Source organism: Artibeus jamaicensis, unplaced genomic scaffold (genome assembly GCF_021234435.1).
Source record: "Artibeus jamaicensis isolate MK-2021 breed Jamaican fruit bat unplaced genomic scaffold, CSHL_Jam_final contig_1715, whole genome shotgun sequence".
In the NCBI taxonomy this organism is placed as follows: Eukaryota; Metazoa; Chordata; class Mammalia; order Chiroptera; family Phyllostomidae; genus Artibeus; species Artibeus jamaicensis.
In genome coordinates this window covers 3,012,169-3,030,085 of record NW_026521335.1, presented here as the reverse complement: position 1 = coordinate 3,030,085, position 17,917 = coordinate 3,012,169, and the positions used below count along the sequence as shown (strand labels likewise).

Genomic DNA, 17,917 nt, shown 5'->3' with positions numbered 1-17,917 from the left:
CCATATAAAGGCAGCTTTGGTATAATAGCTTCTGTAAAACAAGCCCCACCCAGAGCCAAGCTGGCTTTGACTTTGGCCTGGGCCTCCTGCCAGGAAAGGGCACCTGCCAGACTGGCTTAGGCCAGTCTGAGTGAGCCGGTCCTTGGTGCTTACGTTTCTATGGTACAGGAAATTTGCTCAGCCTCCAAAAGCCTGCGGACTGGCCTATAAGTGGGGAGAAGAGAATGTCTGGAAGCTTTTTTCCAACTCATTATGTAGGGCCAGGCAGGGTGATTCTCTTACCAATACTGATGTTGGAGTTGAAAGGAGGACACAACAAAACTAAGAAAGTTTGAGGTAAAACCACACATTGGACAAAACTTGAGCACAGTAGCCTCAGGTAGCACCCAAGCCCCACCTCTATGTAAATCTGAGCTGGCGCAGGTGGGCGTGCCCTGAGGCCTCTAGGCCACGCCCACCTCGCATTTACGCTCACTAGGCGAACGGCGCCTTAGGGGCGTGTCCTGTCGCCAGGCCCCGCCCTTGACGCACCTATACAAGAGGTGGCTCCGCGCGCGCGCGTGCGCGCCCGCCTCGTTGGAGCTGGACAGCTGGACCGTGGGCTTGGATTTGCTGCCCACGCGGGAAGAAGATGAACGGAACGCGGGGCTGGTGTACCCTGGTGGACGTGCCCCCGGAGGGGCAGACGGAGGTAAGAAAAAGGGGCGTCGCCGCCTCACTGCTTCCCCAGCTGGGTACATTACATTTCCAATTCCGCGGCTCCGGCGCCCCGCGGCTAGCTCGCTGACATCACCTGGTGCTGCGCTTCGGGCGGTCAACTCCTCGCGGCGGTTCTTTTCTCCCGCCCCTCCGCGGGCAGTGGGATTCTTGGACAGTCGCGGGATAGGATTTTTCTGAGGCTCGAGGACAGTTCCTGCTTTTGGGGAGGACACTGCGGCTCCTGCCCCGGACGCGGCGCGGGTCTCGGGGCTCACTACTCAATCGTCCTGTGGGCGGTTGATTGGGTTGTAGGAGAATGAGCTCCAGGGACGAGATATCCATGCGCTCTTTTGGACTTTGGGTCCCGACGAGGGAGCTTAGGCTTTTCTGTGGGTCCTGGTGATTTCAGCGGCCCTTCAAAGAACTTCTGGGTACTTTGGGTGATAAGTAGTAATAAGACAAAGGGTAGAGCGTGAAATCCTAGGGCATAAACTAAGGGATGGGGGCAAGTAGGACTCCAAGTGGCCAGAAGGGATAGGACTGTCTGCTGGAGGGGTCTCCTCTCTGCTCGGATTTCTCCTTCCCCCTTGCAGTTCTCCCGCTCCCTTCTCCCTGTCGGTCAATTGATAGCTTCCTGGGACGGTTTGTTGGTTTTACTTCCGTTTCCAGCATCCAAGCCCGGTGCAAGTAGATGCCGGAACCAGGGCAGAGAAGGGAAGGGAAGTTACCTACGCGAGTGACCTTTCTGGACGCACTGAGGGTGGGAGAGAACAGTTCTTCGGTGCTTAACCGATCTGCCCGGCTCTCATCACTCCCTGTCTCCTGTCCCTGTCCCCACCCTAGCTGAACTTTTGGTTGGTTTTCCCCCTCGGAGAGGCAGAAGAAGGTAATTTGTGGCTGAGGGTTTCAAGGCTCTGCTGGATAACTTAACCCAAAATGGTGTGTGTACATTTCATCAATTTCCAAGCTATGGTGGGTGAGAGTGAAATGGGAGCCAACGTGATGGGGAGTTTGTATCCCTCCCTCCACTCAGTACCTGATTCCCTTCCCCTTTTCCTGTCTCAGCAAGCCCCTGAGATGGCTAGCCCAACTGCCCCTAGATTGGCTCTTCTTCCAAGACTACTTCTAGAGCCCTGCCCGGTTTGGCTCAGTTGGTTGGAATGTACTAACGATCACTCGACCGATAGAGGCGAGTAAGACAGGGCAAACGATTGATGTTTCTTTTTCTCTCTCCCCCTTCCTCTCTTTCTAAAAGCAATGAAAAAATGCCCTCGGGTGAGGATTAAAAATATATTTACAGAATGTTTTCTCATTTCAAGTTAGGATAGAGATGACCACAGTTCACAGTCCCCTATCCACTTTCTGCCCAAGACCTTACAATATAGGTCTTGCTACCTCCCAACCACAGGCCCCCAGTCCCGAGTCTCTATAGCCTGCCACTGCCCAGCTGTGGGATGCTGGAGAGATGGGGAAAATCCATTCCCCATCGTGTCATGCCCAAGTCCTACTCAGCGCTCTTGCTCACTGTTTTGGTATGGCTGCTCGCTGTTTTGGTTTGGCTGCTCACTGTTTTGGTATGGTTGAGCCAGTGCAATGGGTATGAGGAAAATGTAGGAGAAGGGCATTTTCGCTTCTTTTTGCTTGCTGTAATAAAGAGATCCAGAAAGTTCCTAAGACCAAGACATTGGCCTTAAACTGAATTTGAATGAATTGACACCCTCTTTCATCCCTTGATGTTTTGCTGCTTGTCCAGTGGGGCAGGAAGTTGGTAGTAAAATCATGAGCAAGGAATTCTAACCAAAGTTGGAAGCTAACAAGAAACCTTTAGAACAAAGGAGACAGAAAATCACTTTTATTCCTTCTTCCTAGGCTAGACTTGAAAGTTGTTTTACTTCAAAGGTGGGAATGAAATAATCATTGCTCAGATCTGATCTTGGAGACATTCCGAGCTCTTAAGCAGGACAAGATGATAAACATTCATTCCATCACGGTACAGGCTTTGTCCCAGATTCCTCTCCTCTGAGCCAGCCTCAGATAGAATTTATGGCTCTGGACAGTCCCCATGAACTGCCACATATTCACGCCACTGAATGAATGCTCAGCGCATGAGCAAATGAGTGAGTAAATGAACACACATTTCTGTTGAGGTCAGCAGTGCAGATAGTTTAGGTGATTGGTGTGCTCCAGCGGGAGTTGGGACCCTGGGACTCTGTCGGTGTGTCCCCACCAGCCAGGCCATGCTCTGTAGCACGCCACCCATGCACGTAGAGAGGTGGCTCGCGTACTCTCTGGGTTGTTTTTAATTGTTGGGGGTAGATGCAGCAGGTGTACGGAGCCAGTGTGTTTCAAACTGCAGATCATGACCACCAGCAGATCTAAAATCAACTTACTGGGGTAGGACCAATATTAGAAAAGAAGTAGATTTCAACTATAGGACATTATGGCAAAAACAAAACTGTGGAGACAATAAAAAAATCAGTAGTTGCCAGGAGTTTTTGGGGTGAATGGGTGAATAATGGGTGGAACACAGAGGACTTTTTAGGGCCGAGAAAACCCTCAATGATCTAAAGATGGGTATGTGTCCTTATACCTTTGTCCAAACATATAGAATGTATAACACCATTCACTTCATTAGAGTGAACCCTAAGGGGAGGTATCTACTTTGGGTGATGATGAAGTGTCAGTGTAGGTTCATCCTTGGCTTAAAAAAAAAAAAGACAGGACATCCTGGTGAGTGATGTTGGTAACAGGAGGCTGTGCATGTGGAGGTAGGAGGTATATGGGAAATCTCTGTACCTTCCCATCGACTTTGTTGTAAACTTTAAAACTGCTCTTTAAAAATGTCATCTTAAAAAAAGAAAATTGAATGGATGCTCTTAGAGTGTTAGGGTGGACATTTTCGGCAGAACTTTTGTTTCAGCTATATTTATGTATACACAAGATATGTGTGTGCACATATGTGTGTGTGTTGGATTGTGATGTAAAGTGTATTTTTTAGGTTAAAAGTTTGCAAACAACTATAGTTACACTGACAAATAAAAGCTCAAGTCAACCTCAAATATTAGATATTTCCATTAACTTTCTTAGGTTATGAGCAACAGAGTGACTCGGCTAACTTAACCAGGAGAGGAATTCATTAGAAGGAAATGGGCATCTCAGAGAATTTAAGGAAAAGCTTAAAAAGTCTGAACCAAGGGAGTCCTGGGGCCTGTGTGAGTGGAAGGAACTAATGGAGGGTTTCTACTTTTAGGTGAATTAGTTCCAGCTGTCATAGGTCTTGTTGCCATTCTGCTTAAGATTCCAGGAGGAGGGTGTTGGCTCCCTGGAGTCTTACCCTTGGTGGAGAGCAAGGGGTTCCTGGATGACATGCCCATCAAATTAGCCAGTGAAGGAGGGAGATTCTCCAAACAAAAACCCAAGTGCTCTTACCAGTGGAGGATGGAAGCTGTGTGGCAAAAGCCATGGATGTTCACTGCCTTAGACTTTGGTTGGCATATCTCTTGAGTTTCTTTCTTTTTCTTTTAAAATCATTTTTTCAAAGGAAAAAATAGGCATGATTTTAAACAGGTCTAATAGCAAAAGGTTTTTAAAAGAAAACTAGCAAGCAGTTCCCTGCCCCAAGTCCTCTCCCTGGAAGTAGCCACTTTCAGCTGTTAGCTCTTTTGTCTGCTGTTTACTGCATGTTTCTAAGTAATATGCTTATAGTGATACTTATGAATCTGTCAGTTTTAGGCATCTGTTGATTTCCTGCTGCAGGCATTATGGGAAAGTTTATACTCCCACCCTGTACAGCCTCTCCTTTTCTTCTCCTCTCAGTGTAATTGCATCCCAGTTTTTTGCTAAACTGTGACTTCTGTGATTTCCGTAGACAGCATGTGGTAAGAGCCTGGTTTGGGGAATCCGACCCAGTGTGCTAAGGGCTTCGGTGCTGGTTGTGCCCAAGATCACTTCAGTAAATGACTTAATCTCTTCAGTCTCATTTTCCTTATCTGTAAAACTGGCATCATAATCACACCCTCCTCATAAGGTTGTAAGAATTAAAAAGGTAATACATAGGAAACATCAAGCATGGTGCCTGGTCTGTGGTAAAATGCTCAGGCATTAGCTATTTTTTTCTGTTTGCCACTTACTGGCTTAGATGACACTGTGGTAGCCACCCCTGAGACCCTTGGCCGAGGGGTAGAGGAAGAGTCTGGGAACTCGGGTCTGGTCAAGGTCTGCTCATCTCATTAGGTTGACATTTGTCTGTCCTTTTCTGTTCCTTTCTCCTTCCCTCCGACAGCGGAGGAAGGAGACACCTGAAGATAAGAAGGCGCCTGTAGGTAGACCCAGGGTGAGGACCTGAGTGACTTTTGCTAGTCCCAGCTCAGTCAGGCTTAGATGAAGTGGTGGTCCAGGTTCAGATTTTGGCGTCCCTCTCTGGGCCCTTCCTCCTCCTCCTCTTTCTGACAATGGGCAAGGCAGCTGGTATCCCGTGATGGGCTCTTTGATAAGGTGATTCTCTTCAAATAGTCTATCAGTGTTTTCCTTCCTTGGATAGATGCACTTTTTTCATTCTCTCTAATTTTGTGTCTTGATCAGTCTTAGCCAGAGAGGTTCTCTCAGTGCCGTGGTGGACTTGGAATTTCTTTACCCCCTGCAGTCAGAGCCTCTGGAGCAGGGGTCCTTCCCCCTGGAGCAGGGGTCCTTCCTTTAGGACTTTAGAAAGCTGCATTTGTCTAACACCAAGTCTTTCCTGAGCCCCAGTCTTTTTTTCAAATACATGCATGTAACCAGATTTGTGATTTGTTGAAGGCTTACCCTGCACCTCATTTTTTATAACAGCTTTATCGAGATGGGATTTACATACAGTATGAAGCACCCATTTAAGATGTATTATAATTCAGAGGTTTTCAGTATAGTTGCAGAGTTGCTAGCACCATTGATTTTAGACCATTTCCCTCACCCCACCAGGAGACCCTGATTCGGTAGCGGTTGTTCGTGTCCTCCTGCTGCCCCAGGCCCTACACACCCACCAGTCTGCCTTCTTTATGGATTTGCCTATCCCAGAGATTTTATGTGTGATTCTTTGTGACTGGCTTGTTCCAATTAGCATGATGTGTTTAAGGTTTATCCATGTTGCAGCATGAATCAATATGTACTTCGTGACTTTTTATGACTGAATACTATTCTATCATATGGACATATTATCATATGTGTTCATCATGGGTAAGCGGTGTTGGGCATTTGAGTTATTTCTACATCTGGGTGGGGAACAGTGCTGCCACAGACATTTGTTGACACGTCTTTGTGCTGACCTTTGTTTTCATTTCCCTGGGAGACAAATACCGAAGAGTGGAACTGCTGGGTCAGGATATTTGCATTTTAAAATCGGATTCATCTGGAGTCCTTGATGCTTACACCAAACGAATGAGTGAATTCTGAAATGGTGGAAGCTGAGGCTGTGTGTCACCCGGGTGGGGAAGGAACTCCTGGGCAGAGGAGCCTTTCGAGTTTGGTGACTGGCTCTTCCTTCCACTCGTGACACCTGCCCCGTGCTCCCGCCGTAAAGTCCTCCTCACGCCATTTCATCTCCCTCATTCATTTCCAGATTCTGACTTTCAGGAGCACTGCAGCTGATGCCTCCAAGCCTGCCGGGAATTTGGGGGATCCTAGGCTCTGCCTGCAGGGCTGAGAGAGGAGGCTTACTCAGTCACCACGCACTTGGCACCGATATTGGCCCACATTTCTCCAGGGTGTGAGTGTGTACCCAAATGGTTTCGGTTCCAGACACGTGTGCTCAGAGCAGGTGGGACGAGCTTCCCTGCCTGCTGTTAACTCTGCTGTGCGCCTTTTTGGTTTATGCAGAGTCTTGTGAAATACATTTCTTTCCTAGGGGTGAGGAGGTTTAGTTGGGGAAATGATTATGTACTAGGGAGGCTGGTGGCCCAGAGTTAAGCCTAGCCTGGAGGGGCAGGAAGAGGAGAAGAAAATACAGGGCAGGATGGGAACGGGTAGATGAAGGAAGAAAAAGGAAATTGGGGGCACAAAAGCAAAATATCACAAACAGGATAGAAACTAGAGAGGGCAGGGTCACTGGTGCCAGCCCTTTGAGGGGAGGGGGCACCGAGGAACTCCCCTCCATCCACACTGACCTGCCAGTAGGCAGATTCCCAGAGAGAGACTGGCTCAGCAAATGGGTGTCTCCTTCCGAGCTGAGAATGTGGGAGCCCACCTTCCTCTTCGTCCACACTTTCCCTTCCAGGCCCCAGCTCTAGGTGGTGAGAAGGCCTGCCCCGCTTAGGGTGCTGTGCTAAATCCTTCCTTCTCATTTCACCTCCTAGTCACTCGTCAGCCCTCTGCATAGGGGATGCCCAGCCTGTGGTGTTGGGCAGGTAGCCAGACAAAAAGCAAACACCTGTTTTGTTGGCTAATCCGTGGGAAGGAGTGGGAATGATTCTTTGTGTCATTCTCAGTAAAGGGCCATTTCTGGCCCAGAGTGCTCTGCAGAAGGCAGGACCAAGAGCACCTGACACCTGCAAGCCGAGTGGCTTGGGAGTCTTAGCAGAGAGTGGGTGGGCCCCCAACACCCCATCTGGCCCTCTTCTCTGACTTTATTGGGGATTTCCTCCCCCTGGCTTCTTTGGAGCCAGTGTTTTAGCTATTCCCATTAGCTAAGGGGTTAGCTATTCCCATTTCTCAGAGGGGGACAATTGAGGTGGCTGTTACTGCAGTAGCTTGAGAGACCACATATATTCAGATGGGACAAGTCAGGGACAAAGCAATGGAAGAGTGGGTTACTGGGTGAAGATGAATTAAGAATGCTCATTTCTAGCTCAGGGGCAGTTTCTACTTCCCTTCTTTTCTCTTAGGAAGACCCTTGGCCCTTTTCTCCCTCCCAGTCCTCATGGGCCCCACAGAAGTCTGGGGAGTAAGATTTGGGGAAGCCTGGACTTTTCCCATAGATCTTCCCCTGTTCACACGAACCTGCGATGTGAGAACCTCTGGGGCCTCCCTGTTTATCTCCCTCGAGTCTAGATCTCTAACCCTCAGCTATGTGTTCGCCCCTCCCTCCCTGCTCGCTCTGTGCTCTGCCAAGTGAGTCACACAGCTGGAGATTTGTTTGAACAGAGTGAGAGGCTGCCTATAATTTGGAGGTGGCTGGGCTTCTCCCCAAGACTCTTTATGGGGTTAGAGGCTGCTTACCTTGTGATTAGCTCTGATCCTTTTTTTTCCTCTGGAGAAGAATGCTGCACTTTGTATCTTTCCTTTCTGAGAGTCTCCAGTGGGGACCACCCTGCTAGACATTTCGGGGTATTCTGAAAGCTCTCCAGAGCCCACTAACAGCCATGAGGTCACTCTTGCTCCAGAAAACAACCAGTGGGCACCAAGCAGAGAGGTGCCCGGGTTTCCCTCCTGAGCTCTGGGTCGGGGTGGTGGGGTGAGGTCTCTGACATTGGCGACTGGGTTCTCTGATTGTGGAGGATGAGGTGTCAGAGAGAACCCTAGATTTGTTCATAGGCTCCATTTAGTCAGTTGGTCTCATTTACTCCTCCCTTGCAGTCTTCCCAGAGCTCCTTGGGAAAATAATGCTGTCTTCTCACCTCCGTGAAGTGATTTATGGTTCACAAGGCACTTTTACCCTGAGGCAGGGTAGTTATCATCATTCTCATTTTGCAGACAGAAAACTGAGAGAAAGTGATTTGCTGAAGGATGAAGAGCTGTCAGCTGGACTAAGACCTCACCTCTGACTCCGAGTTTAGTAGTTTTTCTCTCTCTATATGTATTATTTTATTATAGGAGTGTGGCATGAATATGCTTTTGTTAAAGTTTAGAACACCGTGGAAGTATATGGGATGAAAGTCTCTTTACTCTTCTGCCCTTCTCTAGAGTATGGAAGTTTGGTGTGTTTTCTATGTGCTTATTTTCAAGAAATGCCATGTGGCGTGATGGTTAGCAGCATAGACTCTGGAGCTACAGGGCCTGGGTCTGAATCTTGGTGCTGCTCCTTACTAGTTATATGACCTTGGGCAAGATACTTCACTTCTGTGCCTCAGTTTCTTCATCTGTAAAGTGGGGATATTGATGACAGTACCTACCATATAGTATTGTTATGAGGATTCAATGAGTTAATATATGTCAAGCATTTAGAACGGAAACCAATAGGGCTCAGCACATAGCAATTGCTGTATATATAAGAGTTGGCAAATACCATTGCTATAAAAAATGTATGTATGTATACTTAAGTATAGATACTTAAATAAGAAGTCATATTTTTTAAATTAGTTTGCAACTTGCCTTTATTCACTTAATGTATCTTGAAGATCTTCTGTTGATTGTAGAGGTTTATCTATCAGCCGTTCAGTGTCCTATAGGGTAGATGTTGCCATACTAGTTGGTTCACTCACTTTCTAGAGAATATTTATGCTCTTTCCAGTTTTTAACTTTTATACACAGTATTGCAGTCAACAGTTTTACACATGTATCTTTGGTCAGGTATACGTGGATTTTCACAGGGCATATTTCCTGAACGTGAAATTACTGGGTCAAGGGGTTTACAAAATATGCGAACTCCATTAATATTGTCAAATTAACGTCCAAAAATACTTTTACAAACTAACACTTTCTCCAACAATGTACAGGATTAGTCCTTTTCCCTTCATCCTCACCAAGCCTGGGTATTACCAATATCTTTTTTGCCATTCAGTTGGTCTACAAATGCTATTTTTGTGGGATCAACATGAAGAAAAGCCAGTTGCTTTACTAAAAACAAGAAAGGGGATTCACCTATATGGACACCTGTGTAGTGAATGTGCAGTTTACCAATAGTTTTGAAGCTCCTGGGGTCCCTCCTAGATTCTAACCTGCTTCCTGCCCAGAAATGATGACTGTCTTGAATTTTCTGTTTATTTCCTTTTTAATTATATTTACTACATGCCCAAGTAATACATTGCTTAATTTGACACATATTTAACTTTATATACATGGTATCATCTCTATTCTATAGCTTACTTTTTCACTGAACATTCATTTTGAATTCATTCACGTCAGTGCATGTAGCTGTTCATTGATTTTCACAGCTGTGTGTCATAGACGAACTGCCAGGGTCTGTTCATGCATTTGCTTGTCAGTGGACCATCTGGGTTGTTTCCAGTGTTTTGCCATTGCAAGCAATGCTGCTGTGAGCGTACTTCTGTGTGCCTTATTTTGACACTTCTTAAATCTGTAAGTTTAATGAAATCGCACCCGCACCCTGCCTGCCCTGCTCCCAGTGATAACTCATTATTGTTTTAACTTGCGTTTTTCTGGTTACTGGTGAGATGGAACATCTTATATATATTCATTAGTCACCTTTATTTTTTCTTAGAGTTGCCTTTCTTAGTCTTTGCTTATTCCCCCCTTACTTCCTCTCCTTTTCCTGTCTACTTTTTTTCAGTTCTTCATCCTGCTTCTCTACTTGGAGGAGTCGGTTTCTCAAAAGAGAGGGAATTGGGGAAATGCCTGACCCCAATTCATGCAACACATTTTTTGAGCACCTACTCTAGGCCAGGCACATGCTAAGTAAGCTCTTACTGTTGTCATGGAGCTCATGGTTTTATTGGGGGAGATGAATGAACACGTAGTTATGGAGGAATGGGGGTGGGTCAGTGTTAACAGTGTAGGATGTGTGGGCCTTGGCCAGGTAGCTCAGTTGATTAGAGCGTTGTCCTAAGATGCTAAAGTGGTGGGTTCGATCCCTGGTTGGGGCACATACAAGAATCAACCAATGAAGACATAAATAAGTGGAACAACAAACTGATGTCTCTCTGTCTGTCTCTCTCTCTCCCCTCCCTTCCTCTTCCTAAAATCAGAAAATAAAAATAATAAAAATAGTGTAGGATGTGTGGTGCACAGAGAGCGGGCTCTGTCTTAGGGGTCCTGAAACAGGACCTTCAGAGAAAGGATGCCTGAGCTAAGCCTTGAAGGCTGAGTGGAAATTTTCCAGGGAGGCAAGGGAAGGGAGGGTGGCCCCGAGGGAGAACACATTGTGTGCACCAGCAGGGTGGCGGGAGCATGTATTGCATGAGAAGACTGATGAACAGGAGGAGAACTTTGGGTTGGGTGCCTTTCTACAACTGGGTTAGGAAAGTCAGGGAGGAGGGCACAGGTGGGTACTGGTGGGAGCCAAGACTTTATGTGGTGTAGACAACGAGGGGACTTCCCAGTGCCACAGTCAGGAGTTTTTTATTTCGTTTGCCTTTTAAAAAAACATTCTGTTTAACAATAACGTGCATCCATAAAAGTGCGTGTAACATAATGCACAGTCAAGCGGTTTGCATAAACTGGCTGCACTCCTTTAACCAGCTCCCGGGCGAGAAGCGCGCCAGGACCAGCAGCCGGCAGCCCCGCGTGTCGCCTCACTGGCGTCACCTGCCCTCCACCCCGAAGGGGCCGTGCTCCTGACTTCTAAAGGGAATGTTAGTTTTGCTTGTCTTTATATTTTCTATATTTGTGGAATCATATACTGTAGTTTTGCATCTGAATTCTCTTGCTTAGTATTTCTGTGAGCTTTTCCTGTTGCGTGCTTGTTATTTTTGTGTGTGACATTCCATTGTGTGGCTGTGGACAGTCATCCAGTCAGCCTACTTCTGGTGGCCATTTCTAGTTTTGAGTTATTAAGATGCTATTATGACCATACTAGTGTATGTTTTTTTGGGAAACGAGTGGGTCGATAGCTAGGAGTCAGATTGCTGTGTTAGAGGGCACGCGTATGTTCACCTTCAGCAAATTTTCCAAGGTCCCACTGCCAATGTGTGAGTCTCGATGATTCCAAATCCCCCAACACTGGAGGTTGTTTATTTGCAGTCTGATGAGTATTTGTGCTTTTACTTTGCAGTGCTAGTTTTCTGATGTGATGATCAATGAGATTGAAGCTTTTTGTTACTTTAATTGACCATTCAGATATCCTCTTAGGTGCTGTGTTTATGAAGGGTTTTTCTGCCCCTTTCTCTGTTGGGTGCACTCTTGCTCTTTTTCTTTCCTTCCCTCTCCCACCCCTTTCTCTCTTCCTTTTTCAAAATACATTTTTTTTTTTTAGATTTTGGAGTAATTTTAGATTTACAGAAAAATTACAAAGATCGTACAGGACATTCTTGTATGTTCTTCACCTAGTTTCCCCTGCTGTTAACATCTTGTATAATAACTGTGATCTGTACGTCATAACTAAGAAATTAATGCATTGATGCTGACACAGTACTGACTAAATTACAGCCTTTACTTAGGTTTCATCAGCTTTCTACTAATGTCCTTTTTCTGATCTAGGATTTAGTCCAGGATACCACATTACATGTAGCTTTATTTTTATTTTTTGTCTCGTTGGACATTCTTTTTATATACTGAATATCCTTTGTTAGATATATGCAGAATGAATATCTTCTGCTCTATGGTTGCCATGGACTCTCTTAGTGGTGTCTTTTGATGAACAAAAGTTTTCAATTTTAATATAGTCCTGTTCATTTTCTGGAGAGGATTTTTTAAGAAAATCAGTACCTGTGTCAAGGTCATAAAGATGTTCTGTATTTCCCTATAAAAACCTTTATTGTGCTTTTTACATTTAACTGAGCAATCCATTTGGGTTGATGTTTCTATATGGTATGAGGTAGGAGTTAATATACATATTTTTCATTACAAGGCATTTTTACACTAATCTATAAGCATATAAGAAATTTTTGGACTTCTGGCCAAGATGGAGGCATAGGTGGAAATACTGTACCTCCTCACACAACCAAATTTAAGAACAACAAAGATTTAGAAACAAAAACACAACCAGAACAGACAGAAAACTGAACTGTACCGAAGTTTGGCAACAATGAACCATTCATCCAGACCGGTAAGGGGGGCGGAGGCGGCAGCTGGTGGAGAGGGGTGGCAGCAGAAGGTGGTGGTTGGCCACCCGGGCACAGGGAGGAAACTAGCAAACCCAGTGAGATGCACAAGGTGGTTGGTTGACCGTAGACACACATTTGCTCGCAGATAAACCAGGCAAAAAATGGGCAGTGAGACAAACCGCGCAACCCAGAGCCCCAGTGACAGGAAATAAGGCCTAAAAGCACTGATTAGAAAATTTTTCAGGGGGTGAGGTGCTGGGAAAGGTCCCCAGTGTCACAGGGGAATTTGTTGGAGAGACCCACAGGGTCCTAGAACGTACACAAGCCCACCCACCCGGGAACCAGCGCCAGAAGGGCCCACTTTGCTTGAGGGAAGTGGTGGAGGGCACCAAAATCCAAGCGAGAGCGGAACAAATGCCACTGCTCCCTCTCTGATCCCACCCCCACATACAGGGTCACAACCCAGAGACCTGGGTTGCCCCACCCTGGTGATCACCTAAGCCTCTGCTCCTCATATGTAACAGGCATGACCTTACCAAAAATGGCTCAGTCAAAAGAACAAATCAAAGCCCCAGAGCCAATACTTTTAAGCAACCAAGAGATAATCTATCAGATGCACAGTTCAAAACACTGGTGATCAGGATGCTCACAGAACTGGTTGATTTTAATCACAAATTAGATGAAAAAATGAAGGCTACACTAAGTGAAATGAAGCAAAATGCACAGGGAACCAATAGTGATGGGAAGAAAACTGAGACTGAAATCAATGGAGTGGACCAGAAGGAAGAAAGAAACATTCAACCAAATCAGAATGAAGAAACAAGAATTCAAAAAAATGAGGAGAGGCTTAAGAACCTCCAGGACATCTTTAAACATTCCAACATCCGAATTATAGGGGTACCAGAAGGGGAACAGGAAGAGCAACAAGTGGAAAAGTTATGTGAACAAATAATAAAGGAGAACTTCCCCAATCTGGTAAAGGAAATAGACTTTCAGGAAATCCAGGAAGCTCAGAGAGTCCCGAAGAAGGTGGACCCAAAGAGGAACACACCAAGGCACATCATAATTACATTAGCCAAGATTAAAATGAAGGAGAGAATTCTAGAAGCAGCAAGAGATAAGGGGACAGCACCTACAAAGGAGTTCCCATCAGACTATCAGCTGATTTCTCAAAAGAGACCTTACAGGCAAGAAGGGGCTGGAAAGAAGTATTCCAAGTCATGAAATGCAAAGACCTACATCCAAGATTGCTCTATCCAGCAAAGCTTTCATTTAGAATGGAAGGGCAGATAAAGTGCTTCTCAGATAAGGTCAAGTTCAGGGAGTTCATCATCACCAAGCCCTTATTATATGAAATGTTAAAGAGACTTATCTAAGAAAAAGAAGATAAAAAAATGAACAGTGAAAGGACAGCAAACTCACAGTTAATGACAACCACACCTAAAGCAAAAGCAAACTAAGCGGACAGCTAGATCAGGAACGGAACCATAGAAATGAAGATCACATGGAGGGTTAGCAACAGGGGAGTGGGAGGAAGAGAAGGGGGGAGAAGGTACAGAGAATAAGTAGCATAGACAGTTGGGAGAAAATAGGGGGAGGGCAAGAGTAGTGTGGGAAATGCAGAAGCTAAAGAACTTATAACACATGGACGTGAACTAAAGCGGGGGAAGATGGGTGGGAGGGGGTGTGCAGGATGGAGGGGAATGAAACGGGAGAAATGGGACAACTGTAATGGCATAATCAATAAAATATATTAAAAATAAAATAATTTTAAAAATTCTTTTGGAAAATATTTTGAAGGGGAGCATTATTTTAAATTTTGAAGAACCAGCATTTTTGTATACCAGTGATTTTTATGTAAGTCACTGTGTTCTCACTGAAGCATATTCTATGTTACCAGATAATAAACTAAGGCTGAGGCAGAATAAGATCTCTATACACAACGAAGGAAAGCCAGAGCCAGTACTTGAACCAAGGTCAGAGTTTTCCAAATGCTATTCTTTTTCTGTGAAGATGAAAGAAAGTCAAGTTGGGCTTCTCAGATTACGGGCCAGGCAATAAATCTGATAGTGATCTAGCTACTGTTGTGTATCATCTCATTCTATCAAAGTAAAATATGTTTCAAAAATAAAATATAAGAAGAAAGAAAGAAAGAAACTGATAATCACCTTCATGAGGGGGTAGGTTGAATAAATTATGTTCATCTATTCAATGGAGTACTAGGACCCATTAAAAACCAATTTGGAAGAATGTTTAATGTGATGGAAATTAATGATGAAATGGTAAAGGGGAAAAAAGCAAGTATATAACTGTACAGTGGTATGTGTTTTAAAAATACACATAGAAAAAAATTTAAAGAACACTAACATTTTAAGAGTGGCTATTTTGGGGTAGCAGGAATTATCAGTATTTATTTTCTTTGTTATACTTTTAAATTTTTGTCCCTGAAAGTATTAATTCTTTTTTTCCCAGGTAACTGTAGATGCAGTTGTAAGAAGTAATAGGGATCTCCTGTACCCGTTACTTAGTTTTCCTCAGTGGTAACATCTTGCAAAATTATGTACATTGTCACAACCAGGATAGTGACATCAATACAGTCAAGATACAGAGTATATCCCTCACCGAAAGGATGCTTCGGGTGCCATTGTAGAGCCACACCCACCTGCTTCCTACCCCATCTTCTCCTTAACTCCTGGCAACCACTACTCTGTTCTCCATTTCTATAATTTTGGGATTTCAAGAATCTTACTGAAATGGAATTCTACAGCATGTAACCGCTTGTGATTGGCACCCTTCACTTAGCATAATTCTCTGGAGATTGTTGTTGCACGTATCAGGAATTTGTTCCTTTTATTAAAAGAAATTCATACTTTAAAAGAAGATTTTATTTATTTATTTTTAGAGAGGGGGAGGAAGGGAGAAAAAAGGGAGAGAAACATCAACGTGTGGTTGCCTCTTACACACCCCCAACCAGGGACCTGGTTTGCAGGCTGGCACTCATTCCACTGAGTCGCCCCAGCCAGGGCTAAAAGTAATTAATAGTCTTATTGGTAAATATTCCATGATACGGATGTACCACGGTTTGTATAGCCATTCACCTACCAAAGGATATCTGGGTTGTTTCTAGTTTTAGAGTATTAGGAATAGAGCCGCTATAAACACTCATGTACAGGCTGAGCTGCCCCAGTTTTTCCCACTGCCTCCAGGTGTGAGGAGGTGGCATTTTAATCAAAGTGCACGCCTGTGTCCTGTGGAAAAGTTGGCGGCCACTCGGGCTCTTTTGAAATCATTTTCTCTCTTTTCTTTTGTAATGTTCTCTTGATCTAGCTGCCATGGAGCACCCACTGTGCCTTTGGCCACCCACGAGGGGTTAACAGAAGGGGCAGTTGCTCATGGAACACAAATAACTAAGAGGCAGAGGCAGGTGCCCCTGGAGGCCCTGTGAGCTCAGGGAGGGAAGGAAGCATCGTGGAAGATGTGGCATTTGAATGTGAGCTCTTGAGGGCCTTGGCGATGCAAAGGGTGTGCGGAGGGCAGAGTCGCCGAAGTCGGAAGCACACGCTGGCGGGGCCCTGAGGAGCCCTCGCAGGAGAGGTGGATTGGCCCAGACCGTGGGCAGCCCTCAGTGCCACACGAAGATCTGGCTTTTATCTGTAGTAATTAAATGATTTTGTAAAACCAGCTACGTTGCCAGCATTGGGAAGGCTTAAAGGTCGTGTGGGAGTGTCTCTGGTCTTTCCTAAATTTGGGTTTATTCCAAGAAGTGGGAGGAGGCTAATATTCAAGTACCTCCATCTTATGTGGCAGAGAACAGCTTCCACACATTTTCAGTTAATCTTCAAAAACAACCCTCAGGTGGATGGCGGTATTCTCGTTTTACAGTGAGGACACTGAGAGTCAAGTGTCTGACCACGGAGGCTGATTTCTTCTCCAAGTTGCTCTTTCCTGTGTAAGGACTGTTGCTCACCCACGGAAACTCCTCCCATCTCCTTGCGCAGACTCCATTTTTTCCTTCTTGTTTCCTTCCCACAGACATTTGGAAGGTTAACAGGGTGCCTCTAAATCCTTCGAGACTAAGATGGCATTTACACGCCTGGACTTCAAGGCAGGGGATGACCAGATGACCTCAGGTCACTTTTATCCCTGGGTAGCTCTGCTCTTTATTACCTGGAGTGTATACTCCCTCCCCCTTCATGCTCTCACAGTGTCGGTTTTGAAGGTGGAAAAGTCCTTAGGGATACTTAGTACATCCTCTGACTTTTCTGGTTGGAACCAGAGGCCCAGAGTGGCTGAGCCCCTCGTCTACCTGGACACGTACCACAGGTGTTAGGCAGGGTTTGGTTCATTCTGCCTGCTGCCCATCTCTCAGTGTTACTATATCCCCACATCTCCAGCCCCTGCTTCTCCTCTTACGCATGGTTTTTCCCTCAGGTTTTCTGTTGTCCCCACAATGTGGGTTTTAAACCTTCTTTGAGTTTTAAAAGAAAATCTGCCTCTTCCTATGAAATTGGGCAGATCTCTAGATAAATACCTATGGTCTTCCCTGCTTTCATTTGGATAATTTCTGTTTGGCTCATAGAAATAGGGGTTTGGATCCAGCTACCTTCCTACAGTTTGATTCAGGAAAGAATCCTAGTCTTGTAAAGTACATCAGTAACTTGTTGGGTGGCTGTTAGGCGTGGAAATCCTGGATCGGGGCTGACCAGTTCAGGGTGCCCTCTCCAGGGTTGGGGAAAGGGGACCCCACGCAATGTGCTTTCTGCCCCCTGGGGACCAGGGTAGGCCCTCTGGAGCTGCATGGAGCAGGGTGCTGTGTAGTCTCTGGTCAGTGTAAAGAGGCCCCAGAGACATCCTGCTACCCAGAGTGGCCGGACATTGGGCAAGCTAATGTTATGTCTCTAGACCTCAGATTTCCTTGTCTGTGAAATGGCAATAATAAGGCCCACTCCACACGGCTGGTGAAGTGCACCTGTACCAGTAGTGGACTGAAGGTAAAGGTTATTGTTGCTGTCATTGTCATTATTAGGGCAGCGTGGACATTCTCAGACTGACTCTCCAGAGTGAACTGACAGGAGATGAACTAGAACACATAGCCCAGGATGTGTGGAGGTTTCTGGTGAGGTGGCCTCCTCTCCCCAGCCAGACCTTCCCCGCCGTCGACCCCCACCCCAGCGCTGCTGGGAGCCATCTCTCTGGCTGTCGGGAACACTTCTTTTCAGGTGCGCCCGGCTGACCTCAGCACGGTGCACTGCTTTGGAGGATGGGAGGCTCCCACCAAAATTAAAACTAACCTGCAATTTCTACTAATTTTCCCTGTCTGGTGTTCTTGCTGCTGTGTGGCTTTTGGTACAGGCTCCGAAATGAAGTTTTGG

General features: G+C 45.6%; 1 protein-coding gene across 4 annotated transcripts in view; it reads left to right on the top strand.

The window, feature by feature from the left end:
- Nucleotides 1–542: 542 nt before the first annotated feature.
- TUFT1 (tuftelin 1) overlaps nt 543–17,917 on the top strand; it is a 35,018-nt gene continuing 17,643 nt past the window's right edge. For all 4 annotated transcript variants that reach the window (XM_053670701.1, XM_037143664.2, XM_037143663.2 and 1 more), the window contains exon 1: nt 543–691. In XM_053670701.1, coding sequence (XP_053526676.1) covers nt 632–691 — 60 coding nt within the window. In that variant the 5' untranslated portion in view covers nt 543–631. The remainder of the gene's footprint in view (nt 692–17,917) is intronic.